General features: G+C 48.4%; 1 protein-coding gene across 5 annotated transcripts; it reads left to right on the top strand.

Annotated features, from left to right (window-relative positions):
• Positions 1-1,192: 1,192 nt before the first annotated feature.
• On the top strand, positions 1,193-24,639 carry Med12 (mediator complex subunit 12). Of its 5 annotated transcripts, none has more exons than XM_085838097.1 (46): positions 1,193-1,515; positions 2,049-2,153; positions 2,325-2,516; positions 2,645-2,804; positions 3,253-3,434; positions 3,595-3,705; positions 3,818-4,072; positions 4,587-4,733; positions 5,019-5,118; positions 5,230-5,366; positions 5,592-5,723; positions 6,518-6,644; positions 7,700-7,929; positions 8,307-8,387; positions 8,502-8,672; positions 8,877-9,021; positions 9,189-9,239; positions 9,539-9,657; positions 9,839-9,982; positions 10,421-10,584; positions 10,807-10,938; positions 11,285-11,512; positions 11,676-11,820; positions 11,970-12,090; positions 12,559-12,660; positions 12,757-12,870; positions 13,133-13,308; positions 13,475-13,654; positions 14,671-14,742; positions 15,148-15,281; positions 15,448-15,609; positions 16,227-16,338; positions 16,502-16,591; positions 17,304-17,413; positions 17,611-17,746; positions 18,465-18,626; positions 19,809-20,186; positions 20,407-20,557; positions 20,697-20,893; positions 21,065-21,142; positions 21,230-21,284; positions 21,360-21,447; positions 23,106-23,349; positions 23,849-23,992; positions 24,177-24,258; positions 24,446-24,639. In XM_085838097.1, exons 1-46 carry the CDS (start codon positions 1,417-1,419, stop codon positions 24,487-24,489), a joined length of 6,489 nt encoding a protein of 2,162 aa, XP_085694223.1. In that variant the 5' UTR covers positions 1,193-1,416; the 3' UTR covers positions 24,490-24,639. The 5 variants fall into 5 exon arrangements, with proteins under 5 accessions (XP_085694223.1, XP_021008450.1, XP_029329146.1 ...); XM_021152791.3 differs by having other exon boundaries at positions 20,697-20,902; XM_029473286.2 differs by having other exon boundaries at positions 21,230-21,447.
• Positions 24,640-26,112: the final 1,473 nt, after the last annotated feature.

Raw genomic sequence — 26,112 nt, 5'->3', positions numbered from 1 at the left:
TGTGTGTGTGTGTGTGTAATTTGGGCTGGAAGTGAGCTTGTTATCCTTCTGCCAATCTACTGAGCTGTGGGAATTACAGGCGTGTGACACACATACTATAAGTGTCAATGGATTTCCTTTTGAGACAGGGTGTGTGTCAGTCACTGTTGCTCTGGACGACCTGCTTGCCCCACCACATCTGACTCTGATGACACGTTGGCATTTTTTTTTTGGTTTGTTTTTTTTTTTTCCTTCCAGAGCTGAGGACGGGAACCCAGGGTCTTGTATTTGCTAGGCAAGCGCTCTACCACTGAGGTAAATCCCCAAACCCTGTGGTTATTTTTCTTTTGAGACAAGGGCTCTATGTAATTCTGGCTGTTCTGGAGCTCAGTGTGTAGACCAGGCTGGCCTCGAACTCTGAGATACTCCTGCTCCTGACTCTCTAGTTGCTAGGACTAAAGGTGTTTGCCATCAATCTGGCTACTTTTTGTTTGTTCATTTGGTTTTGTTGTTGTTGTTGTTGTTGAGACAGGGTCACACAGTTCATACATGGACTTGGCTGTTCTGGAAGTCATTGTGTAAACCAGGCTGGCCTTGAATTCACAGAGATCTGCTTTCTTCTGCTGGGACTAAAGGTGTGCACCGCCAGGTTAAGGGTTAACAACAACAACAAAGGGTTAGGGGGTTGTGGTGCAGAGGGCCTGTAACCACCTGGAGAGATTATAAGCACTTCAGTTTTACAGTTGCTTTCTTTTTGTGTAAGGCAAGCACTTCACAGAGATCCGTCTGTCTCTGCAGGGGTTAAAGGCCTGCGCCTGGCTAGACCGGATCTTTTGTATCAGATCAGAGGTGCTTTCTTAAAACAATAGTAGTTTCTAATCTTTACAACTGTCCTTTGAAGGAAGTTTAGCATGCCCATTATCCAGATGTGAGAACCAAGAAACGAAGTGATCAGTAAAAGATGCAGTTATTAACTAAACTAAAAATTCCCGAGCACTTATTTTAGGCCAAGAACTGTGCGAGGCCACGGGAAGCCAGTTCCAGCGAGAGAGAGCTCAGCGCCGCGGCTGCCTCTCCTATTCCAGGTCTGCGCCTCCAGCCCCGGCCACGCCGGTGGATTTCTAGTGTGTGAAATTGACTTTCCCTCCTAGGGCCCAAAGCTCCCGGGCTGTGGGGCTCCGCCCCGCGCCGGCGAGGCCCCACCCACTCTGCAGTCAGTATTGTCCGACGGTACCCAGCGTCCCTCGGCAGTTTCCGGCAGTAATCGAGAGTTTCTAACGTGCCCCGCCTCCGCCACCCCCCTTCTCTCGGCCTCGGTCCTCTCTACCGCCGCCCGGCTCGCTGTCCCCGTGCTCCCTCCCGTCCTCGGCCCTCCGCCCCTTCCCTCCCCACCTCGCCTGGCCCTGCAGGCGCCTCAGGCGGTACGGGCTGGGCAAGATGGCGGCTTTCGGGATCTTGAGCTATGAACACCGACCCCTGAAGCGGCTGCGGCTGGGGCCTCCCGATGTGTACCCTCAAGATCCCAAACAGAAGGAGGTGCGTTCCCAATTCCCGGTTTCCGCGGGGTCCGGGCAGGTGTTTCGTGAGGGAAGAGACACTGACAGTTGAGGGCAAGGGGGGGATGAGGTTAGGTGAGAGAAAAAGTCCCAACAGGGGGAAGAGTAGAGTGGACTGGTGCCCTGCTGGAGAGTAGGGTCTGCCAGCAGTTCCGGTTGAGGAGCTCGTGGGTTCAGGAGCCATGCCAGAGGTGCCCCCCTCCACACTCACTCGGGCGCTCACACAGAAACCTCAGAAAGTTGTTAGGGCCAGCTTGGTGAGGTGCCGGTAAGGGAAGAGCGATGTTGAGGTCGCTCTGGGGGATGTGGGAATCTCATTGACTGTGGGGGTGAGGGTGGGGTCCAAATGAACATAAGGGCTGGGCTTTAAATAACAACCTCTTCTAGTCAGAATCCTCCTCCTCCTCCTCCTCCTCCCCGACTCCCTTGTTACCTTTTCCTCTGCCCTCTCTTAACAACCTCTTCTATAAGGTGAATGAGGGTGAGCTAAAAAATGCTGTTTTTCTGCCTCAGGATGAACTGACGGCTTTGAATGTAAAACAAGGTTTCAATAACCAGCCTGCTGTCTCTGGGGACGAACATGGCAGTGCCAAGAACGTCAACTTCAATCCTGCCAAGGTGAGACAACCGTGCCAGGCTGAAGGAAAAGGCTGGAAGAATCTGAGGAGCAAAAGCTCCGGGTTGGGCAAACTGAAAGGGACAACCTAGGTGGCAGAGTTTATAACTCAGTGCTACCACATTGGCATTTTCACAGGCTTCCTACCCTGAGGTCTACTTTTCTCCCTTTAGATCAGTTCCAACTTCAGCAGCATCATCGCAGAGAAGTTAAGGTGTAATACTCTCTCTGACACTGGTCGCAGGAAGTCCCTAATGAACCAGAAGGACAACTTCTGGCTGGTGACTGCAAGATCTCAGAGTGCTATTAACACCTGGTTCACTGACCTGGCTGGCACCAAACCACTCACACACCTAGCCAAAAAGGTGAAGTACTGTTTTCCTGTTCTTAAGGTCAAGGTGGGGAATGTGTCTACCTCTATTCTAAGATGAAGCTATGTGGTGTCAGCTCCCTGGGGTAATTAGAGACTTTGCTGTTTGTGATGCCCATCCAGGTCCCCATTTTCAGTAAAAAGGAAGAAGTATTTGGGTATTTGGCCAAATACACGGTGCCTGTGATGCGGGCTGCCTGGCTCATTAAGATGACTTGTGCCTACTATGCAGCAATGTCTGAGACTAAGGTTAAGAAGAAAAATACTGCTGACCCCTTCACTGGTAAGTAACTCTGTACACCTGCTGTACCACTGATGGCTTCAAGGAGTGATGGAGCCTTAGGCTAAATCTTCCTAGTCTATTCCTTGCTTCTGCATGAATCTTATGTGCATGAAATTGGTAAGCATGGAGTAATTTGAGTATCTGCTGTGTTCAGGTACTGGGCTGTAAAGATGACCAGCATATAATTTCTGCTCTTTAGATCTTAGTGGAGATGCTAAGGCATATGTAGCATAATTAAATATAGAAAGTGGTAAAGACCAAAAGCACAGACAGAAGGTTCTTTGAGACTTCAGTGGATGTAATGATTGCTTTAAGGAGGTGGCATTTGTCTACAGGCTAAGAGGATGAATAGAGCTCAGAACTCTGGTGATTGTGGGTGGAGGCAGGGGATAGAGTATTCTAAGCTTAAGAATAGTATCATATAGTTCCCTTTCCGTATTTTCTGTAGAATGGACTCAAATCATCACAAAGTACTTATGGGAGCAGCTACAGAAGATGGCTGAATACTATCGGCCAGGGCCTGCAGGAAGTGGAGGCTGTGGTTCTACTATAGGGCCTTTGCCCCATGACGTAGAGATGGCCATCAGGCAGTGGGATTACAATGAGAAGCTCGCCTTGTTCATGTTTCAGGTAGGAGCAAGGGCATGTTGTACATGGCGTTGAGTCACATCTTATCCTGTCCTGTTGGAATAGGATGGAATTTGCCTTTTACCGTGCCCCTGATATAGCTCTCTTCATTCTTCCATTTACTTTATCTGCCTTACATCTAATAGTTCCCTGCTATCCATAGGATGGAATGCTGGACAGACATGAGTTCCTGACTTGGGTGCTTGAGTGTTTTGAGAAAATACGCCCTGGAGAAGATGAATTGCTTAAATTGCTGCTTCCCCTACTGCTTCGAGTAAGACCTAGACCCAGGGAGGGACTGTTTAGAGGGATGTGAGTAAGAATTAGACATCAGAGCAGTATCTTCTGGAGAAACCTAGCGGGCTCTGTTGGTCATATCTTTACAGTACTCAGGGGAATTTGTTCAGTCTGCCTATCTGTCCCGCCGCCTTGCCTACTTCTGTACCCGGAGATTGGCTCTCCAGCTGGATGGTGTGAGCAGCCACTCATCTCATGTCATATCTGCTCAGTCAACAAGTTCTCTGCCCACTACCCCAGCACCTCAGCCCCCAACTAGCAGTACACCCTCGACTCCCTTTAGTGACCTGCTTATGTGCCCTCAGCATCGTCCCCTGGTTTTTGGCCTCAGCTGTATCCTTCAGGTAAGTACTAAAGGGCCCAAGAAAGTATAAAGAATTGACTGCTCTTCCTGGAGAATGGGGGTGAGTTCAACTTGGAGGTGGGAGCAGGCACTGAGTACCCGTTCAAGAATTAGTGTTTCTCTGTAATAGGATGTTCCCTTTTAGAGATTTTAGACATTCTCTTCCAGGACTAAGTAATACAACCCAAAGCTTTTTAGAAAAGTGCATGAGAATCTGGGTATGATAGTGTATGCCCGTAGTCCCAGAACTTGGAAAGAAGAGGCAGGAGGATTGTGAGTTCAAAGTCAGCTTAAGCTACCTAGCCAAGTGAAACCTTGTCTCGAGATACTATTTTTTTTTTTTTTAAGAAAAGAAGGAAGGTAAGGAAGATGGGGATCAAGAATGATACTTGCTCCAAGGACTTAGTCATAATAAACCTAATTGAGATGTCAAACCTAAGGGAGGTGGGTCTTGAGTGGGGATTCTAGAGAGGTAGCAGTGATAACTGGGTTTGATTTATCTATTTGTCTGGCAGACCATCCTTCTGTGTTGCCCTAGTGCCCTAGTTTGGCACTACTCATTGACTGATAGCCGAATTAAGACCGGCTCACCACTTGACCACCTGCCTATTGCTCCTTCCAACTTGCCCATGCCAGAGGGTAACAGTGCCTTTACTCAGCAGGTAAGTTTAACTGCTGCACTGTTACTTCAAAGCTGGGATGTGTTTTATGTTTCTGTTTTGTTTTTGAGACAGAATCTTGCTGAGTAGCCTGAAAGTTGCTCTATGGATCAGGCAGGCCTCAAACTTAATGGCGAGCCTTCTGCCTCTGACTTCCAAGTGCTACAGGCGTATACTACCATGTTTGGTAGTACACAACTTGGCTTCCTTGTTTTGTTTTTTTTTTAAATAAAGATTTTTATATATCTGGGTGTTTCCTTAAAGTTTTTTTTTTTTTTTAATTAACAGGTCCGTGCAAAATTACGAGAGATCGAACAACAGATCAAGGAGCGTGGACAAGCTGTTGAGGTTCGCTGGTCTTTTGATAAGTGCCAGGAAGCTACTGCAGGTGAGTGTCAGAGGACAAAAGCTAAGAAAGGATGAGTGAGAGGTTCATAGATATTTGAGACTCTGAATTCATTGAGCCTCTAGTTGAGTCACCTTTACTGTTTGTCCTCAGGTTTCACCATTGGACGGGTGCTCCATACTTTAGAAGTGCTGGATAGCCATAGTTTCGAGCGCTCTGACTTTAGTAACTCTCTTGACTCCCTTTGTAATCGAATCTTTGGATTGGGGCCTAGTAAGGATGGTCATGAGGTGAGTAAGAAGAGAAACAGAAAGAGCAAAAACATTGCAGGAGAAGCAGTATCTATAAGGCAAAGGTATAGTATGCCATTGATACCAGGAGATTCCTGAAGAGATGTCTTCCGGCTTCCTGGGCCCAGGATGTTTTTAGCTGGGGCCTTATCTTGAACAAAGAGAACTTAGTTCTTTTGTTCCCAGCCTTCCGTTTCTTATCCTTGTCAAATCCTTTGGTTGTAGATTTCCTCTGATGATGATGCTGTGGTATCATTATTGTGTGAATGGGCTGTAAGCTGCAAGCGCTCAGGTCGGCATCGTGCTATGGTGGTAGCCAAACTCCTGGAGAAGAGACAAGCAGAAATTGAGGCTGAGGTGAGAGGCAAAGCAAAGGGAATGAATTGCCCAGAGGAAAGAATCTAACTGGGTTTGAACATCTTGCAGTGATTGTGGTAGTAGTGAGATTGGGACTGGACCTGAGGGATTGGAAAGACACAATAGATAGAGAGCTCTTATCTTGGTACATACCTGTAATTGCAGCACTTGAAAGGCAGGCGGGCGGAGCACGGGTTACAAAGCCAACCAGGGCTCGCTACAGAAGAGACAGTCTCAAAAGTTAAAAAGAAAACAGGCGTTACGGCCTGGGGGCATACCTGTAATCTCAGCACCCAGGAGCTTGAGGCAAGCAGATCACTGGGAGTTTGAAGCCACCTGGTCTACCTCTGGAGTTCTAGACCAGCTAGGGCTACGTAGACTCTGTCTCGAAAAAGTTTTTTTTAAAAAATGATGGGGATGGTGCTGCATGCCTTTAATCCCAGCACTCACTTGGGAGACAAAGACAGGCTGATCTTGATGAGTGTGTGACTAGCTTGGTCTTCATAGTGACTTCCAGGCCCACTAGAACTACATAGTGAGATCTTGCCTCACAAAACCAAATAAACAAAAGTGGTAAACTTCTGGGAAATGTTAAGGACATAAGGCACAAATACAAAAGAGCTGTTGGATAAACTGGTTAGAGACTAGATCAAGGCTGTATGTATGTAGTTGGGAGGTAGCAAAGGAAATGGAAAGTGTGGGACGGAGGCAAGAGAAGTGATGCTTCCAAGGTTAGGTATTGAAGAGTGAAGAAGCAGAAAAATGACTCCTCAGTTTGTTCTCTCACCTTGCAGCGCTGCGGAGAATCTGAAGCAGCTGATGAGAAGGGCTCCGTCGCCTCTGGTTCCCTTTCCGCTCCTAGTGCACCCATTTTCCAGGATGTCCTCCTGCAGTTTCTGGATACACAGGCTCCCATGCTGAGTATGCACATCTCTAACCTTCTAGTTACTCTGCCTAGATTCAGTTACAAGCTATGTCATCAGAAACCATAAAGAGGGATCTTCTGGTGTCTATTTCTCTCTTGGGCTCTGTGCAGAATGACTTTTAGCATAATTCTGCTCCTTTATGGTCTCCCGGTTTTAATAGAATAGAAAAATGGAAAGAACCAACACAAGAATATGTGAGGAAAGCATTTTTACTCTATGCACAGCAGCAAAGATGCGCTGGTTATTCTGAGGTGGTGGTGGACAGCATTAATGTAACCAACCATCCCTCCCTTCCTTCCTTCCTTCCTTCCTTCCTTCCTTCCTTCCTTCCTTCCTTCCTTCCTTTCTTTCTTTTTGTTTTTGTTTTTTTCAAGACAGGGTTTCTCTGTGTAGCCTTGGCTATCCTGGAACTCACTGTGTAAATCAGGCTGGCCTCGAACTCAGAAGTCCGCCTGCCTCTGCCTCCCAAGTGCTGGGATTAAAGGCGTGTGCCACCACGCCCGACACCTTTTTTTTTTTTCCAGTATCCTTTTCTCTTTTTTGTTTGTTTGTTTTTGAGACAGGGTTTCTCTGTGTAGCCCTGGTTGTCCTGGAACACACTTTGTAGACCAGGCTGGCCTCGAACTCACAAATCCGCCTGCCTCTGCCTCCTGAGTGCTGGGATTAAAGGCGTGAGTCACCATTGCCCGGCTCAGTATCCTTTTCTTAAAAAATTGTCTATGGGTGTTTTTCCTGCATGTATGCCAGTGCACCGTGTATATGTCTGGAAGCCAGTGGAGGGTTTTAGATCCCCTGGAACTGGAGTTTATAGGCAATTGTGAGCCGCCCAGGTGCTGGGAATCAAACCCTAGGCTCTGGAAGAATGGCCAATGAATGCTCTTAACTGCTGAGCCATTTTTCTAGCCCCATTAAGCATACTTTGTGTCTTTAGGCAGTTTCTGGATTTTTGTTGTTGTTCCTCTTATTGCCTGGGGGATGTCTTTGTGCAGTATTCTAAGAGTGCATGTTTTGTGTTCGGCTAACTCATCTTTCCTTATCCCCTCTTTATAGCTGATCCCCGAAGTGAAAGTGAGCGAGTAGAATTCTTTAACTTGGTACTGCTCTTCTGTGAACTGATCCGACATGATGTCTTCTCCCATAATATGTATACCTGCACTCTAATCTCTCGGGGGGATCTTGCATTTGGAGCCCCTGGCCCTCGGCCTCCCTCTCCCTTTGATGATCCTGCAGATGATCCAGAGCGCAAGGAGGCTGAAGGCAGCAGCAGCAGCAAGCTAGAGGTATGTGGCCCTTTCCTTGCTCTTAATTATTACTTTTGACACCCATTTTTCACAGCTTCCAGAAGCCTCTGAAAGTCTCCTTTGCCAGAGATTTACCCAAGAATGATAGTATTTTCTCAGCACTTCGTGGTGTATAAAGTAGTCTCAAGTCAGTTTGTCACTTGGTCTTCACAAAAGGTCTGTGAGGTATTCTTGCCTTCCATTTAAAGCTGATGGAAACTGAGACTTACTTACTGCTTAAGTAACTGGACAAGGTTTGAATCCAGAACTTGGGCTTTCCATATGCCTCCTCGATCCAATTCTCCATGACCTTTCCTGGACAGTGAGGAACTACTTCCTGGGACTAAGAAAGCTCTTGCTTTGTTGAATGCCTTCAGGACCCAGGGCTCTCTGAATCTATGGACATCGACCCTAGTTCCAGTGTGCTTTTTGAGGACATGGAAAAGCCTGATTTCTCAGTAAGATCCTGAGCATGGAAGCATCCAGTGCCTTGGCTCTCCCCTTGTTTCTCCTTTTGGAATTCCTTTCTACTTCCTGCTTCTCCTGAATGCTCTGCCCTTTCACCTTCTTAGTTGTTCTCCCCTACTATGCCTTGTGAGGGGAAGGGAAGCCCATCCCCTGAGAAACCAGATGTCGAAAAGGAAGTAAAACCCCCAGCCAAAGAGAAGATCGAGGGGACACTTGGGATTCTGTATGACCAGCCACGACATGTGCAGTATGCCACACACTTTCCAATCCCACAGGTACTGTTCTCCAACACTGGTGATGGCCTGTTTTGAGGCCAGATTTCCGTCAAAGGAATTTGCTGAGGGGCTAGACCTGTTCCTATGGGGGTGGGTGTGTTTGAGAAGGGGCTTGAACATGGGAGTGTTGAGAGATGCAAAGCATGCTCTTAAGAGGAGGGCAGGAGACTTGTGATGGAGCCTGATGGTGCTGCTGGGATGCAGGAGGAGTCATGCAGCCATGAGTGCAACCAGCGGTTGGTCGTACTGTTTGGGGTGGGGAAGCAGCGAGATGATGCCCGCCATGCCATCAAGAAGATTACCAAGGATATCCTGAAGGTTCTGAATCGCAAGGGGACAGCAGAAACTGGTGGGTTTCAGTCTCCTTAAACAGAAGCCTCCCTAAAGAATGCCCTAGTCAGTTTTCCCATGCCCAGTGTAGGGCACTCCCCAGTCATGTCCCAATGTCCTGTCTCTTGGAGTCTCCTGAGAGCTCTAGTCCTTTTGAAACTTCCCCCTCATTCCCCCCCTCTACAGACCAGCTTGCTCCTATTGTGCCTCTGAATCCTGGAGACCTGACATTCTTAGGTACCTCACAGTAAGCCCCATCTGCCTTCCTTCCCCTCCCCCCTTAACCTAGAACCTCCCTGTACATGTTCCTCTGAGGGCCACATAGTCTGTGGTCCTTTTAAACCTGTGCTTCGTTGTCCCATTTGTCCCTATCCCAGCCCCTCCCTGACCTCCCTTCCCCTCTTCTCTCTCCCTTCCCTCCTCTCCCTTCCCCCTCCTCCCTCCCTACCGTAGTCCCTTCTCCACACCCCTACCTGAGCCCCAGTCAGCTAGTTTTCTTTTTTGTCCTGACTCCTTGCTTTGAACTATCCTGTCAGGTGGGGAAGATGGGCAGAAGCGACGCCGCAACCGGCCCGAAGCCTTCCCCACTGCTGAAGATATTTTTGCTAAGTTCCAGCACCTTTCCCATTATGACCAACACCAGGTCACGGCTCAGGTGTGGGCCTAAGCCAGCCCCCTTCCCACATTCTGGCCTCCCGTCCTGTTTTCCTTTTCGTCTTACCTTCCCCCTAAGCAGGCTAAGCTTGATGGTCTCATCCCCTTCCACCATCATCCTTTCCTGCGTCCCTTGGTCTTCTTTCCTTCCATTCCAGTCTCACCCACATTGCCCTTATCAGGTCTCCCGGAACGTTCTGGAGCAGATCACGAGCTTCGCCCTTGGTATGTCGTACCACTTGCCTCTGGTGCAGCATGTGCAGTTCATCTTCGACCTCATGGAATATTCACTGAGCATCAGTGGCCTCATCGACTTTGCCATTCAGGTGGGGAAGTTGGGAGAGAGAAGGGTGGAAGAAGGAATTCATGCTGTATAGGGTCATGAAGACAAGAGTGGAGGCTCTAGCCAGTTTCCTCGGCTAGTTGGAAGGCTTGAAGACTAGCACAGGGGGAGTGGAACATGAGCTAAGACTGCTGGAATAGAGACTTAAGTGCTCCCTGGGGAGGCCCAAGAGACAGATTAGAGCATTGGGTACAGACCATCTTCCCGCTGTAGAGTTCATAGCACACTGTCCTGGAGACTGGTTGGAAATACTGCTAGTAGAGTGCAGGACACTGCTATGAGGTAATCTGACCCTTCTCTGCTGAAGTGGCTCCAGTGGGAAGGGCTCAGGCTCGGCCATGCCAAGTTCCTCAGAGAAAACAGGGCTTATGTACAATTAAAAAGGGCCTCTTCTCAGGTTTTACTTCCATTTCTCTGACAGTTACTGAATGAGCTGAGTGTGGTTGAGGCGGAGCTCCTTCTCAAATCGTCGGATCTGGTGGGCAGCTACACTACCAGCCTGTGCTTATGTATCGTGGCTGTCCTTCGACACTATCATGCCTGCCTCATCCTCAATCAGGACCAGATGGCGCAAGTGTTTGAGGGGTAAGTGTGGTTTCAGAGTAACTAAGATGTGTGGGGTTCTGGTGATTGCTAGTTAGAAATGGCCTAGGAAGGACATGTTGGTGCACACAGTGCGGCAACGTTCTGCTAGTAAGGTAGGGGTAAGAATAGCTTTACTAAGACACTTGAATTTGTCTCCAGGGCCTTTGTGCCGTGGGCCCTGTATACCACGTGTTAATCCTCTCTCCCATGCCTCTGTGGCAGGCTCTGTGGCGTGGTGAAACATGGAATGAACCGTTCAGATGGCTCCTCTGCAGAGCGCTGTATCCTTGCTTATCTCTATGATCTGTATACCTCCTGTAGCCATTTAAAGAGCAAATTTGGGGAGCTCTTCAGGTAAGAGAGGTAGAAGGGGTCAGAGAACGGGGCTAGTCTCACGTCCTTCCCATTACTGCACACCGCAGCATCGAGCTGTCTGTGTGGGATCGTTACGGACTGTGTCCCTCACCTGTTACTTTATTGCTGAAAGTGAACCTTCTTCCTCCTTGCCTTCACAGGCCACTTTCTTAATCACATGTGGCTCCCTTCCTGCCATGTCTGCTGTGGCCCAGCTCCCTTTTTCTTCTCCCAAGGTCCTCCATCCTTCACTCCTTTTCTTTTTTCTTTTCTCCCCTTTCCTGCCCATCCCTGTACCCCACCAGGCCTCCTTCAGTATTGCTGTTTCCTTTCCCCACCCCTGCAGTGACTTTTGCTCAAAAGTGAAGAACACCATCTACTGTAACGTGGAGCCATCGGAATCCAATATGCGCTGGGCACCGGAGTTCATGATTGACACTCTGGAGAACCCCGCCGCTCACACTTTCACCTACACGGGGCTCGGGAAGAGTCTTAGTGAGAACCCTGCTAACCGCTATAGCTTTGTCTGCAATGCTCTTATGCACGTCTGCGTGGGCCACCATGATCCTGATAGGTATGGGCCGTCCTGAGTTGAGGAATGAGTATCATGCTTTTACCTGATACTGGGAGGGCTGGCTGACCAGAGAGATACTCTCCCTTCCCTTGTTACTGGGGCAGAGATCGGAAGTTAGGTATTGTGGGACGAGTCTTCCTGAGGCTTTTGTACTTTTCCCTAGGGTAAATGACATCGCCATCCTTTGTGCAGAGCTGACTGGCTATTGCAAGTCCTTGAGTGCTGAGTGGCTAGGAGTACTTAAGGCCTTGTGCTGCTCCTCGAACAATGGCACTTGTGGTTTCAACGATCTCCTGTGCAACGTAGATGTAAGCCTTTGGGTGGGGTCTTGCTGGAAGATGAGGCACTTACCTATTTGCTAGAGATCTGGCTACAATCAAGACCATAGAGGGTCAGAGTTGAGTAGAGTGGAGGCGTGGCACACTGATTCACGGCGGGCGTTCGTCTGTTTTCACAGGTCAGTGACTTGTCTTTTCATGATTCCTTGGCTACTTTTGTTGCTATCCTCATCGCCCGTCAATGTTTGCTCCTAGAAGACCTGATTCGCTGTGCAGCCATCCCTTCACTCCTCAATGCTGGTAAAGTACCAGTCGTAACCTCTAGAATGTCAGAACTGTACCATGTATGCTCGTACATGCTCCCTAGCCATCCTGTGATTATGAACACCCCTGCTGCAGTTCCCAGGCCCGGGCTTTGTTGCACCCCGGGCTAGAAGGATGGAAAGGCTTCTTTTGATGCAGCCCTAATGCCACCCCCTCACATCCCTCCCCCCACAATTGAACCCAGTACCTCCCTCATGCTTGAGCATGAGCTTCATCTAGCCCAGCCTATGGAAAAACCTTTTAGTTTTGACCTTTCCGCTGTATAATGTTTTTGCACTCCACTTCTCCTTCAGGATTATATTGTTTCTCCCCCTTTCATCTCACTTATATTTCAGTTTATTCCTCTTCCCAACACATACACATGCACAGTATTCCATTTCGTTCTTTTTCAGATCTGCTCTGTCTTTATTCTCATTCATTCATTCATTCATTTATTTTTGTTAGCTTGTAGTGAGCAGGATTCTGAGCCAGGAGCCAGGCTTACTTGCCGAATCCTCCTCCACCTGTTCAAGACGCCACAACTCAATCCTTGCCAGTCTGATGGAAGTGAGTGACTTTGATTGGAGCCAGGCAGTTATAGAAACAGGCTCTCCCAACCCACTGCTTTTACTCCTGTTTCCCCTAACTTGGACTTCCTTGCAGACAAACCTACTGTTGGAATCCGGTCCTCCTGTGACCGCCACCTGCTGGCTGCCTCCCAGAACCGCATCGTGGATGGGGCTGTGTTTGCTGTTCTCAAGGCTGTGTTTGTACTCGGTATGCAAGGGGGTAGGGAGAGAGACATGCCAGAAGTGTATATAGGGTGGAGTGCCAGATGAACTACAGGGACAGTCTTTCTCTATCCCAAAGGTGGTCTCTCTGACCTTTGGAGAAAGGGGGTGGAGAGAAGTATATTTCTGTATATTTCTGTTTCATAGGGCAGCGTTTGGGGAATTTCTGCCTCTGTGGGCCAGGGCAGGTCTCCATACACTGTTCTGATCTCACTGTGCACTCTCTATCTCCCACCCATGAACCGCAGGAGATGCGGAGCTAAAAGGTTCAGGCTTTACTGTGCCGGGAGGAACAGAAGAACTTCCAGAAGAGGAGGGAGGAGGTGGTAGTAGCGGTCGCAGGCAGGGTGGCCGCAACATCTCTGTGGAGACAGCAAGTCTGGATGTCTATGCCAAGTACGTGCTGCGAAGCATCTGCCAACAGGTCAGTCTCACCTTCCCCCCACACCACCTATAAATGCTTCTATGTAATCTAGCCCTGCTTCTAGCCCATGACCACACTACCTCCCTGCTATACATTGGGTCCTTTACCTGCCCCTGGCACAACTTCCCAGGGTTGCCTGCTGTCCTCTAATTATCAGCCTCCTTAGGAATGGGTAGGAGAACGTTGCCTTAAGTCACTGTGTGAGGATAGCAATGATCTACAAGACCCAGTGTTGAGTAGTGCCCAGGCCCAGCGCCTCATGCAACTCATCTGCTACCCACATCGACTGCTGGACAACGAGGATGGAGAAAATCCCCAGCGGCAGCGCATTAAACGTATTCTCAAGGTAGGCTAAAGGAGCTGGGGTGCTAGGGGGAGCAGCAGGACAGACCTTACCTGGAAATAGTGGGAACCATTCCTCAGTAGGAAAATGAACAAGCATGTAGGAGAATGGGTGCAAGAAAAACAGCTCCAGCATGGGCTTAGGAGCAGATCTGGTGGTCTGGTCTAGACTCAGGAGTTAGGCTGTTAGGTGAGTGCACAACTGTCTGGGGTGAGCATAGCTCATCTGTGGGAAGAATTGCCTCTGAGTGGCCTGGATTCTGCTTTGCATATATGGCACTTTGGTTGCGACTCAGTATTACAGTGATAAGTGTCTCATGCACAGGTACTGTATGCACAGCACCGTGTCCTCAGTCCTTTTCATTTGATCTTGATGACCTTGTGAAGTGAATAGGAATATCCTTGTTTGACCAGTGAGAAAACTGAGGCTCGAGAGCTTAATTGGCTTGTCTGAGGTCACACGAGGAGCTAGTAAGGTTTGAGTAACTATGTGGACTCAGCTGGGCCTGTACCCTTTCACTTTGCCTTGTTGCCTGCCTCAGACATTTGACTGACTGGAGTGGGAAAATAAGGCTATGGAGGAAGTCCTAAAGGAATGTGTTCTCTTTAGCCTGGAGGAAATAATACCGAAGGGAGATTACCTAACAGTAGCTTTCCAGCCTCTACAGGACTTCAAAAGAGTGTCCTGTAAAAAGGCTCTGTGGGGGACTTTTGAGAAGCTGACGTAAAACAACTTAGTCAGGTTTCAACCTTAACATTGAGGATTTAAAGGTTAGGTATTGAGCAGAACTTTGTGGGGCTCTGGGACAAGGATCTAGAGGGGTCTGAAATCATTTTTTTAACCCTAGTAAACTACAGTTGCTTTCAGTGATTTGGGATTATTTAATGTAGTCTTTCCTAATGACAGGGGCATAGAGGTCCATTTCCAGCTTCTAGCAATGTGTTGTGGGGGAGTATGAGTTAGTCATAAAATAGATAGTAAGGTTGACACAATGATGATTGTTTGGTTTTTGCCACCAGAATTTAGACCAATGGACCATGCGCCAGTCCTCTTTGGAACTACAGTTGATGATCAAGCAGACCCCCAACACTGTAAGTCATGTCCCCAGCCTCTCCCTCTCCCAGGCCCACTTCCAGTTCCCTGTGTCAGGGATATCAGCCATCATAGAAGAACTGAGGTCCTACCCTCAAGCTCCTGACTGAGAGAGATAAGAGGGGTGTGAGAATGACAGACACGTGGAGCTGCTGGTGATAAGGAAATGGGCTGAGAGTGTGGAGCCTCCTCTGTGGACAAGTATTGCTAAAGTGGTAATAGAGCCTGTTTCTGTGGCAAAGAAGACAGTAAGGAACTGTAGACATACAGAGGCACAGGAGGGTACAGATTCTGACAGTTAAGTCCCTACTGCCGACCTCTACGATGCCCTCCTTCAGCCTCATGCCTTGGTTCTCCTTACTGCTCGGCCTATTTAGCCCTTCTGTTCCTTTTATTCTCCCCAGGAGATGAACTCTCTCTTGGAAAACATTGCCAAGGCCACAATTGAGGTTTTCCAACAGTCAGCAGAGACGGGGTCATCTTCTGGAAGTACAGCAAGCAACATGCCCAGCAGCAGCAAGACCAAACCTGTGCTCAGGTTTGCCAGAAAGAAATTAGGATTTGTCCCTCATGAGTTTTTCTACTGATAGCATGAATGATGTTTTTGAAATAGTGATACTGGACATGCCCAAGGGAGAGAAACGAGAGATTATTCGACCTTGCTTAGTTAGCTCCCCTGAAACCCTATGTCCTCTGTCTTCTAGCTCTCTAGAGCGATCTGGTGTATGGTTGGTGGCTCCTCTCATTGCCAAACTGCCCACTTCAGTCCAGGGCCATGTATTAAAAGCTGCTGGGGAGGAACTGGAAAAGGGTCAGCACCTGGGTTCTTCTTCCCGGAAAGAACGAGATCGACAGAAACAGAAGAGGTAAGGGGCTCTGGTCAGTAAGGACTAAAGAGTGGGACGGAGAGGAGGTGGCGGGACCAGGAAAGAAGAAACATTGGGCCAAGAGGTAGAGAATAGATAGGCCTCACGAGAAAGGAGCATTTGGATGGGGTGTAATAGTATACGCCTTTAATCCTGCACTTGGGAGGCAGAGGCAAGAGGCTCTCTTAATGTCTGAGGCCAGCCTGGTCTACATAGCAAGTTCTAAGCTAACCAGAGCTACATAGAGAAACCATCTCTCAACAAACAAAAAACAAAAAAGGGAAGGAAGGAAGGAAGGAAAGAATGGCAAGTCAAGAGATGAGTGGCATGGCCAAATAGGAGGTTACATCTTCGTGTTCAGCAAGATGGCTCCATGGGGAAAACTGCTTGCTGACAGCATTGAGTTCAGTTCCCAGGTTACACATGGTGGAGAAGAGAATCAACTCCCACAAGTTTTCCTCTGACTGCATGTACAAATGGCATGCACATAAAGTAAGACACATAGAAAACAGAAATGAAAAATGGATTTTAAGAGTAGAATCTGAGACAAGGAAGTTAGAAGGTGCTTGACCTATGGTCTTCTTGTCTCTCTGTCCTTCTCTTCCTCGTGACTCTAGCATGTCCCTGTTGAGCCAACAGCCTTTCTTATCACTGGTGCTAACATGTCTGAAAGGACAGGATGAGCAGCGTGAGGGACTCCTGGCCTCCCTCCACAGCCAGGTGCATCAGGTACGGGTATCTGGGGTCTTGGAGGTGACATTGGGTTGGGGAAGGGTACATCTAAGAGGCCACTGCATGCTTGGACCCTTCATTATTTTCTGACAAAAACATTTGGTGACTTGGAATAGAAAGGAGACTCCTCAGCTACATGTTAAACTTGTTTCTATTCTAGATTGTGATTAATTGGCGAGAAAACCAGTACTTAGATGATTGCAAACCGAAGCAGCTAATGCATGAGGCACTCAAACTGCGGCTCAACCTGGTGAGGGGGTCTTCGTGGAAGGAGGAAGGGGTGGAGTTGAAAAGACAGTTAAGAGCCGGGCGTGGTGGCGCACGCCTTTAATCCCAGCACTCGGGAGGCAGAGGCAGGCGGATTTCTGAGTTCGAGGCCAGCCTGGTCTACAAAGTGAGTTCCAGGGCAGCCAGAGCTATACAGAGAAACCCTGTCTCGAAAAACCAAAAAAAAAAAAAAAAAAAAAAAAAAAGAAAAGAAAAGACAGTTAAGAAACTCCAGGTTAGGGAAGACAGGTTTGAGGATAGAGGTCCTAGATTCTTTGAGGTCTTCCAATATTAACCTCACTTTCTTGAAATGCAGGACCTTAAAATGATCAAAGGAACCAAATCCCTGTGGTCAGGATCCAATAGACTGAATAGCTCGTATGCTTGCAGGAACCCTGCCTCAATATTCGGCATTCTGGCTGGGTCCTAGAGTACTAGAAACCCATTGTGGAATGTTAAATGGGATTGCAGAATTTGTTTAGTATAAGTCCCACCTCTTTATAAGTAAGGAAACAGATCCTGACATACCAACTTCAGCCACTGGCCTAGCATCAAATAGGAAATCATAGGTACAAGTGACAGGACAGGGCCTCAGTGGGTCTCAGCTCTCACGCAACCAGGTTCTAACCTAAGCTTTTCTCAAAATCCTGACCATCATCACCTTGACCTGTCTGACTGCCTTGTGGTCCTGTCAGGTGGGGGGCATGTTTGACACTGTGCAGCGTAGTACCCAGCAGACTACAGAGTGGGCCCAGCTCCTCCTGGAGATCATCATCAGCGGCACTGTGGACATGCAGTCTAATAAGTGAGCATTCCCAAGCCTGAAGGAGTCCCTACCCTGTGCCAGACACGTGAACCGCGGGCTCCATGGCCCTGGGTTCCTGCACACAATCTCAAGACCCTTGGGATCACATCATCCTTTCCTGCCTCTGACGTCTTACGGCCCCATTTTCTTAATCTCTTGCTCCTTTGCTTTTCTCCCTGGCTTCTTGCCTGCCACAGTGAGCTCTTCACTACTGTGTTGGACATGCTGAGCGTGCTTATCAATGGAACGTTGGCTGCAGACATGTCCAGTATCTCGCAAGGCAGCATGGAGGAAAACAAGCGTGCATATATGAACTTGGTGAAGAAGCTTCAGGTGAGCAGAGGGGTCAAGAACAAGGTTTGGGGGTGCTGGAAACTCAGCTCCTTCTGTCCTGACTGTATTTACTGTGCAGCCTGGGGATGGGGAGTGAGATGGGCCCCCTTTCCTCCCCTTTCCTATGTGCTCTTTTTGATCTGTGTAATGGGGATTTACTGAATGCCATTGCCTTGTATTCTAATTTGTTTGTTTGTTTGGTTGGTTGGTAAGTCAGGTTCTCCTATAACTCATTACATAACCCATACTTCACTTAAACCCACAGCAATCGTCCTGCCTCAGCCTCTTAAATGCTGAGATTATTTTGGGGTTACTTTGGAAGGGGATCAGGGGGCTCTTTTATATATCCAAGGCTGGCCCTCAAACTTAAAACACTCTTACCTCAGCCACCCAAGTGCTAGAATTAGAGATTTATACCACCATGGCCAGCTCTGAGTGTCTTTGTTTTTAAGAATTATTTATTTGAGTATTATTTATGTGAGTACACTGTCACTGTCTTCAGACACACCAGCAGAGGGCACTGGATCCCATTACAGATGGTTGTGAGCCACCATGTAGTTGCTGGGAATTGAACTCAGGACCTCTGGAAGAGCAGTCAGTGTTCTTGACTTTCTGAGTGTCTTCTTTATACTTACTATATTCTGTGCTACCCCTTGAGACTTCCTGTCCCCCTTATTCTGTATCTTTGAATTCATGACCCATCTTCTTGTGTCTACAGAAGGACTTGGGGGAGCGCCAATCAGACAGTCTGGAGAAGGTTCACCAGCTGTTGCCACTACCCAAGCAGAACCGAGATGTCATAACCTGTGAGCCACAGGGCTCCCTTATCGACACCAAGGGCAACAAGATTGCTGGTTTCGATTCCATCTTCAAGAAGGAGGCATGTCCTATTGTCTTCCCATGCCTTCTGCCCCCTAGTCCCCCATGTTAATCTCTGACTGCACAGCTCCAGCTAATACAAGAAATCCAGGAGCCCATTAGGTTCCCCCCAAGAAAACCTACACACCATCATACAGGGGGCTTTGAACAAATCACTTAGCGTACCTTACCCTTCATTTCCCTTCTTTTGGAGTCTCCCTCTTCTCTCAGACTCTGCTGTTATTTCTGCCTGTCTCACTACCCTCTGACTTTTCTCCGTGCTCTGCCCTCCTCTCCACACCACTGTTTTCTTGTCTCTCAGCATTCTGCTGGCACCCTGTCTCTTTTCTCCATGTCTCTCTACTTGAGCAGCTCAGCTTCCTTTTATTTTTCATGTTGGTTTCAGTATTTGGATTTAAAAACTTATATGCTTGGCTGTGTGTACGCCATGTACCTGTGCAGGTACCCACAGGGCTGAATGTCCTGGAGCCACCTGATAGGGGTTCTGGGAAACAAACCTGGGTCCTATGCAAGAGTAGCAAGGGATCTTAAGCACAGGCCATCTATCCAGCACTTCGCTGAGTATTTCCTTGAGTACCATATCACCCTATAGAAGAGAGAGAAAGGGGATGCAGAGGTTCAGATGCAAAGTTGAAGCCCCTCAGTGTACACAGTCTCCCAATTAATTTCTTTCCATCAGTTTCTCTGCTCCTGCTTGCCTCCCTGTCTCTCTATCCATACCCTTGCCATTCTCTTCCTGTTTATCTCTGACTGCCTCTCTTTGCCATCTTTAGTTTTTCCTTATCTCTTTTCTTCTCTCCTCTCCTTCCCCCTTTCCTTTCGTCTCCTTTCCCTTCTTTCCCTCATTTCCCTCTCTCTGGCTCCTTTCTATTCCTCTCATCTTCTGTCAGCCTTTTTCCTCCCCTCCATCTCTGCTTCCCTGTCTGCCTCTTCATTACAGTCTCTCTCTCCCAGTCTCCCATTTTCCTGTCACTCCTTCCTCCTGCACTTCAACTCTGTCCCATCCAGAATGTTCTGTCCTGCATACATCTGTGTGTCAGCGTCTCTTTCTTCTCCTCATGTCCCCCGACGGCTTACAACTCTTTCCTTGTTTAAAAACTTGTCAACAGCTATTTTACCCTTTCTAGAAGTTATCTTATTTTCCAAGTCTCGGCTGCTCATTGTTTCTCCTCTTCTGGAGCAGGGTCTACAAGTTTCTACCAAACAAAAGATCTCTCCCTGGGAGCTTTTTGAGGGCCTGAAGCCATCAACAGCACCACTGTCATGGGCCTGGTTTGGCACAGTCCGAGTGGACCGCAGAGTGGCACGAGGGGAGGAGCAGCAGCGGCTGTTGCTCTATCATACCCACCTGAGGCCTCGACCCAGAGCCTATTACCTGGAACCACTACCTCTGCCCCCAGAAGATGAGGAGCCACCAGCCCCTGCCCTACTAGAGCCTGAGAAAAAGGCTCCTGAGCCCCCCAAGACTGACAAACCAGGGGCTGCTCCTCCAAGCACTGAGGAGCGCAAAAAGAAGTCTACCAAGGGCAAAAAACGCAGCCAGCCAGCCACCAAGAACGAGGCCAGTCCCTACCCCACCCAAGCCCTTTTCCTGACTTTGTGTGTAGTCGACAGTTAAAGGTCCTGCTTTCTGGGAGGTGTGCAATACATAGGGAAGAGGTGCCATTAGAACCATGATCCAGTGAATTATATCAGTGCTGTTCCTCCTTACACCCTCCTCCCCCACCTCCCTATCCAGAACTGCTGTAACCCACTTACCTTTGTCCTCTGCACCCGTGCAGGACTATGGCATGGGGCCAGGTCGGAGTGGCCCCTATGGTGTGACAGTGCCTCCAGACCTTCTACACCATGCAAATCCTGGTTCTATATCCCACCTTAGCTACAGGCAAAGCTCCATGGGCCTGTATACCCAAAACCAGCCACTACCTGCTGGTAAGTACTAGTCACTAGGATTGGTGGAGTTGAACATTTCTCCCTCACCAGGGGAGATGTGGATGGCTGGAACTGTTTTTAAAAAAATAAGGCTGAAGAGATAAGGATCCCAGAGAGGTCAATTTGCTCTCCTTTCCAGGTGGCCCTCGTGTGGATCCATACCGCCCCGTGCGATTACCAATGCAAAAGCTGCCAACTCGACCAACTTATCCCGGTGTGCTGCCTACAACTATGTCTACTGTCATGGGCCTAGAACCCTCTTCTTATAAGACATCTGTATACCGGCAGCAGCAACCTACAGTGCCCCAGGGACAGCGCCTTCGCCAACAGCTCCAGGCAAAGATAGTGAGAGGGGCAGTAGGGAGGACTGCCAGGGAGAGGGGTTTTGGTGGGTCCCAGGACTGAGGTTGATGCTTGGAACCTTCACAGGAGCATGCAGGGTTGGAGGTATAAAAGAGACATGGCAGAAAACCCTTCCTGAACTTGAGTTCTCCTTTTTCCCTTTAGCAGAGTCAGGGGATGTTGGGACAGTCATCTGTCCATCAGATGACCCCTAGTTCTTCCTATGGTTTGCAGACTTCCCAGGTAAGTGCCTGGGACTATTGCCATCAGGGAGAGGGAAGCAAGTTGCTATCTTCCCTCATGCCCCAGCTCTCTTCTCCTTCCCTCCAGGGCTATACATCCTATGTCTCTCATGTGGGATTGCAGCAACACACAGGCCCTGCAGGTACCATGGTGCCCCCCAGCTACTCCAGCCAGCCTTATCAGAGCACCCACCCTTCTACCAATCCTACTCTTGTAGATCCTACCCGCCACCTGCAACAGCGGCCCAGTGGCTATGTGCATCAGCAGGCCCCAACCTATGGGCATGGACTGACTTCCACTCAAAGGTACCCAAAGTAGTAGTGAACTGGCAAGGGATAGTGAGGTATAAGCAGGTTTAAGAAGGATCTGATTTGGGAAATCCCATACTTGAAGGTGATAAATGGGCCTGAACTTTGGGAGACATTAAGAACACTAATCTGGTCATGTAACCATTACCACAAATGACCCAGGTTGGAAGAAATCTTTGAGGATCAGAGAGAAGAAACAAATGTATGTATCTTTGATAAGAAAGGGCCTTAGGTTTATAGATGTACTATTTGATAAGGAGTCCGAAATCCAGTATTAAACAGTTACCTCTAGGACTGAGGATAAGGGTTAGTTGATAGCATGCTTACCTTGCTTACCTAGCATACATGATGGCTCAAGTTTGCTCTCCAGTCCTACATAAAGCCTGCTATGTCATGCACACTTAGAATAGCAGCACTCAAGAGGTGAGGGAAGAGGATCAGAAGTTCAAGGTCATCCTGGGCTATATAATGAGTTTGGGGCCAGCCTGAGCTACGTGAGACCCTTTCTCAAGGAAAGAAAAAGCAGTTGAACTCTAGGATGGACTAACAAATGAATTTCATGGCTAACTTTAGTGAAATCGTAGTTAAGACCTGGGCAACTGTAACTTAGGCTTTAGAATACTCTCGAGCGGCCTGATTAGTGGCCTGCTCTGTAGCCAGCATTATGCAGGGACCAGAGTGAGGAAAGATAGTGAAAAAGAAGTACATGGTTCCTCACCACAAAGATTTTTTTACCCTAATTGAGAAGAAGAGGTCTTATACAGAAGATATTGTGCAGAGGAATCTTTAGAGAATGGTAGGAACAAAGCCATAATCAGGTGTTCAGTTGGGCACCAGGAGGAAAATGGGACTTGAGGAGAGGTGGGCTACCACCAGTATAGATCAGAGTCACTGGAGAAGGACTCATGGACTCTCTGAGATAACTATGATTGCCATTTGTGGAGAAGTGGAAAAGGAAGGGCATTCCAGGTAAGGGATGCAGCATGAGCCAAAACATGGGACTGGATTGAGTGGCAACAGAAAGGAGCAGATCTTAAGTGTAGTGTGGAACGGATGCTAGGGAGGGAGCTGGGCCTAGCTTACAGAGGGCGAGTTGACTATGACATTGAATACTGAGGTAAGGCATTGAGACACAACCAGAAAGGACTGCTTTGCTCAGGAGAGTGATAGCTTGGTATGTTAAGGGGTTAGTGTGCAATGAATGGATGGAGTGTAGGGGAAGGTGTGAGAAGACAGAAGAGAGGGAGCCCAGCTGCAGATTTTCAGGGATCTGCAGATTTGGGTAGAAAGGGGGGCATATGGAATAGCAGAACAACTGGGTGTGTTTCTGGGGAGCAACAGCAACCATAAAACCCTTGATAGGTGTTTATTAGAATGCTTATCATGTGCAGACAGTTTTTCATGAGAGAAAGATAGCTAAAACAGATTCTAAAAATTCCTAAGCATTAAGGTTATGAGACAGTAAAATGGAGTATTGTCTTTGTGTTTTATTCTCTGACCTAGAAATCTGTCAGACTCCAAAAGGGCTCCTCTCATTAGTGCCAAGACGAATGAATACAATGACTTGTTAGTTTCTTTCAGGTCAGGGACCCAGGGTTTGCACCACCCCCTTTCCCTGCCCTGTGCTTTGACCTTTGGACCTCTTGTCTTTGGAGGTTTTCACACCAGACACTGCAGCAGACACCCATGATGGGTACCATGACTCCATTGAGTGCCCAGGGTGTCCAGGCAGGCGTCCGTTCAACTTCCATCCTGCCTGAGCAGCAGCAACAACAGCAGCAGCAGCAGCAGCAACAGCAGCAGCAACAGCAGCAACAACAACAACAACAACAGCAGCAGCAGCAGCAACAACAGCAGTACCACATCCGACAGCAACAGCAGCAGCAGCAGATGCTACGGGTAAGGCCATGGGATTGTGTCAGACACTTGGGAACTCAAGAAAGAAAGGACATATTCTTCCCACACTATCCCCAAGATGAAATGTGAGGTAATGTAGTAAGCACTGAGCACAATGGCTGACCTATGTTAGTACTTTGCTTTTCTTTGGTTGCTTCAGACAGGGTCTCATACTATAACCTAGGCTCGTCTTAAACTCATGGCAATCCTCCTGCCTCAGCTTTCTGAATGCTGGAATTATAGGCCTATGCCTTCATAATGGGTTCAGCAATGATAATTAAGTGGCTTCCTCCCGACTCCTTTTCATTTCCTGAGAATCATAGCGAGGAGGGAAATTGGACAGTCTTTGCCAGTTATACTATTTGGTTTCTTTCAGTTGTGGACCTGGAGTTCCCTCACTGTTTCTTGGCTCCAACTCCCTTTCCTCTTCCTGCTCCCATCTTTTCAATACAAAGTCACAGCTCCATTGCTCTTCTTAAAATGATCTCTTATGTGCTTATAGCAACAGCAGCAACAACAGCAACAGCAGCAGCAGCAGCAACAGCAGCAGCAGCAACAACAACAGCAACAGCAGCAGCAGCAGCAGCCACACCAGCAGCAGCAACAGGCAGCTCCTCCCCAACCCCAGCCCCAGTCCCAGCCCCAGGTAGCTGCTGAACTATAGCCACAGGCTCAGGGCTAGCTGCACAGGATGGGTACATAGCCAATCCCCACTAGGAACACTGTGTAATGGGGTAGCTTTGGGAGGTCAGGGATAGCACTAATAGGTTAAAATGGGTGAAGGAGCTGGAAAGTTGGAGTTCTATCTTCCACTTTCCATTTCTACCCAGTTCCAGCGCCAGGGGCTGCAGCAGACCCAGCAGCAGCAACAGACAGCAGCTTTGGTCCGGCAACTTCAACAACAGCTCTCTAGTAAGCCTACATCCTTCCCAAGAAGAATCTGGGGAAGAAGAGGGGATGGGGTAGGCAGAGGTGGCTGAGGTGCTCGCTTCAGGCCCAGATTGTGGAGGTCCCAGTCCCCTTCCCCTTTCCTTCACAGCCCACTAGCTTTCCTCATGAATATGAACCCTTCTACCTGACAGTCTCTCATTTTTCACAGATACCCAGCCACAGCCCAGTACCAACATATTTGGACGCTACTGAGTCACCTGGAGGAACTTCTTGTACACTGGATGTGGCCCAGCCTTTCTGCTTAATTCCCAGTCCCCTTCCTGGGCGAGCTCCAGTAGTGGTTGGGGTCCTTCCCTCAGGCTCCATTTTTAATGAATTTTTAGTATTTTTGTTAATGTGAAACATTGAACTGTTGGGTTTTGTATATTATTTATATAGAGATCCTAGAGCTGCTGCACTCAATACACAGAGCTTCTTTGCAAAAGAAGTGTGTGAATGTACACATGGAAGGGTCTCCTGTGAGAGTACGGGGAAAGGATGACTCACTAAGAATCTTCATGCCTTCTGCATCGTCTCCCTCCTCACCCTCTGCCTTTGCATTTCTGAGTTCTCGCTGCACCGCTACGCTTGGTTCCCTGCTCGAAAGCAACCCGAATGAGCTCCAAGCCCTTGGTCCTCAACTCAACAGTGCAGCTTCATGACAGCCTTTTTCCCACTGGGGATGTGCCACTAGAAGGGGGGTGGGGGGGCTCATTGGGCTGGAGAGAAATCAGTGCAACCCCATCATCCTTCCACAACACTCCAGATACTGCCTTCATACAAGTTGAGAATAGGGTAGAGATACCAGACAATGCCTGTCATTGTGTCGTCTCATGTAGTCCCCATCAAATACACCAAGCTAACTAGAGAACTTCTCTGAAAGGAACATTTCTAAATAGTTGCTGTCTGTGCGCATGTGATGGCATGTGATGTGACAGAAGTCCCGAGTAGTTCTAGCAGGAAGAGAGACCAGCAGGAAGCCACACCTGTTTCTCCCTGACCTGCTGGAACCCCATGTTTTCATACAACCCACCTTGGCGGTTTCCCAGAGTGACTGTTTCTCACTCTCAACTCAAAATTTCCTTCAGCGTCACTTTTGAAACAAGGTCTGGGCCGGTCTCACCATCTCTGTGGTCTGTTTGCTTTAGGCCCTCAATCCAAGGCTGCGCTGGGGGCCCCAACTACTTTATGACAATTTCTGCTCAGCTAGGGCTGGAAGAAGTCTACACTAGCCTGGTGGTTGGGTGATAACTGGAGAGTACCCCCAATTTATAGTTGCACCCTATCACTCGGATGTGTCAGTTATGCCCTTGAAAGCTTGAGTGCCAACTGATGAATATCCAAGTCATTTTAAAAAAATATCTCTGAGCCCACAAAGCCCATCTACATACAGGACTTCCTCAAGTGGTGAGAAAGGAATGGGGCTCCCAGGTATAGTAAAGCCAGCACAACTGAAGCATTTTTTTTTTTCTTGACTTGCTCTATCCTGGAAGCAGCCCAAGGGGTAGAAGTTTGGCTAGGATAAGGGACGTTCAGCAGGGATTTAAAGGTGTATGTGTGCTAGGTCAAGTGGATAGGTGTATTACATACAGAAACTAGATAAAAACATTAGCTATTGGGGTGGGGGTAGAAGCCAGAATGGGGCGAGAACTGGTCTTTTGAGACTGAATCCAATCTACCCTGACTGAAGCAGCAGAAGTGAATGACATTGACCTCTGGGAGGTAACAGGATGAGGGCAAAGTGACCCCACTGCTGATTGCACCTTGGGTGGTGCTGGTGCTAAGGAGAGGTGATGCTTGCCAAATGAGGGCTTTGTGGCAAGAAACTGGATTTTC

Source organism: Mus caroli, unplaced genomic scaffold (genome assembly GCF_978045245.1).
Source record: "Mus caroli unplaced genomic scaffold, Mus_caroli_1 scaffold_5, whole genome shotgun sequence".
Classification (NCBI taxonomy): domain Eukaryota; kingdom Metazoa; phylum Chordata; class Mammalia; order Rodentia; family Muridae; genus Mus; species Mus caroli.
This window is presented reverse-complemented; position numbering and strand designations above follow the sequence as displayed.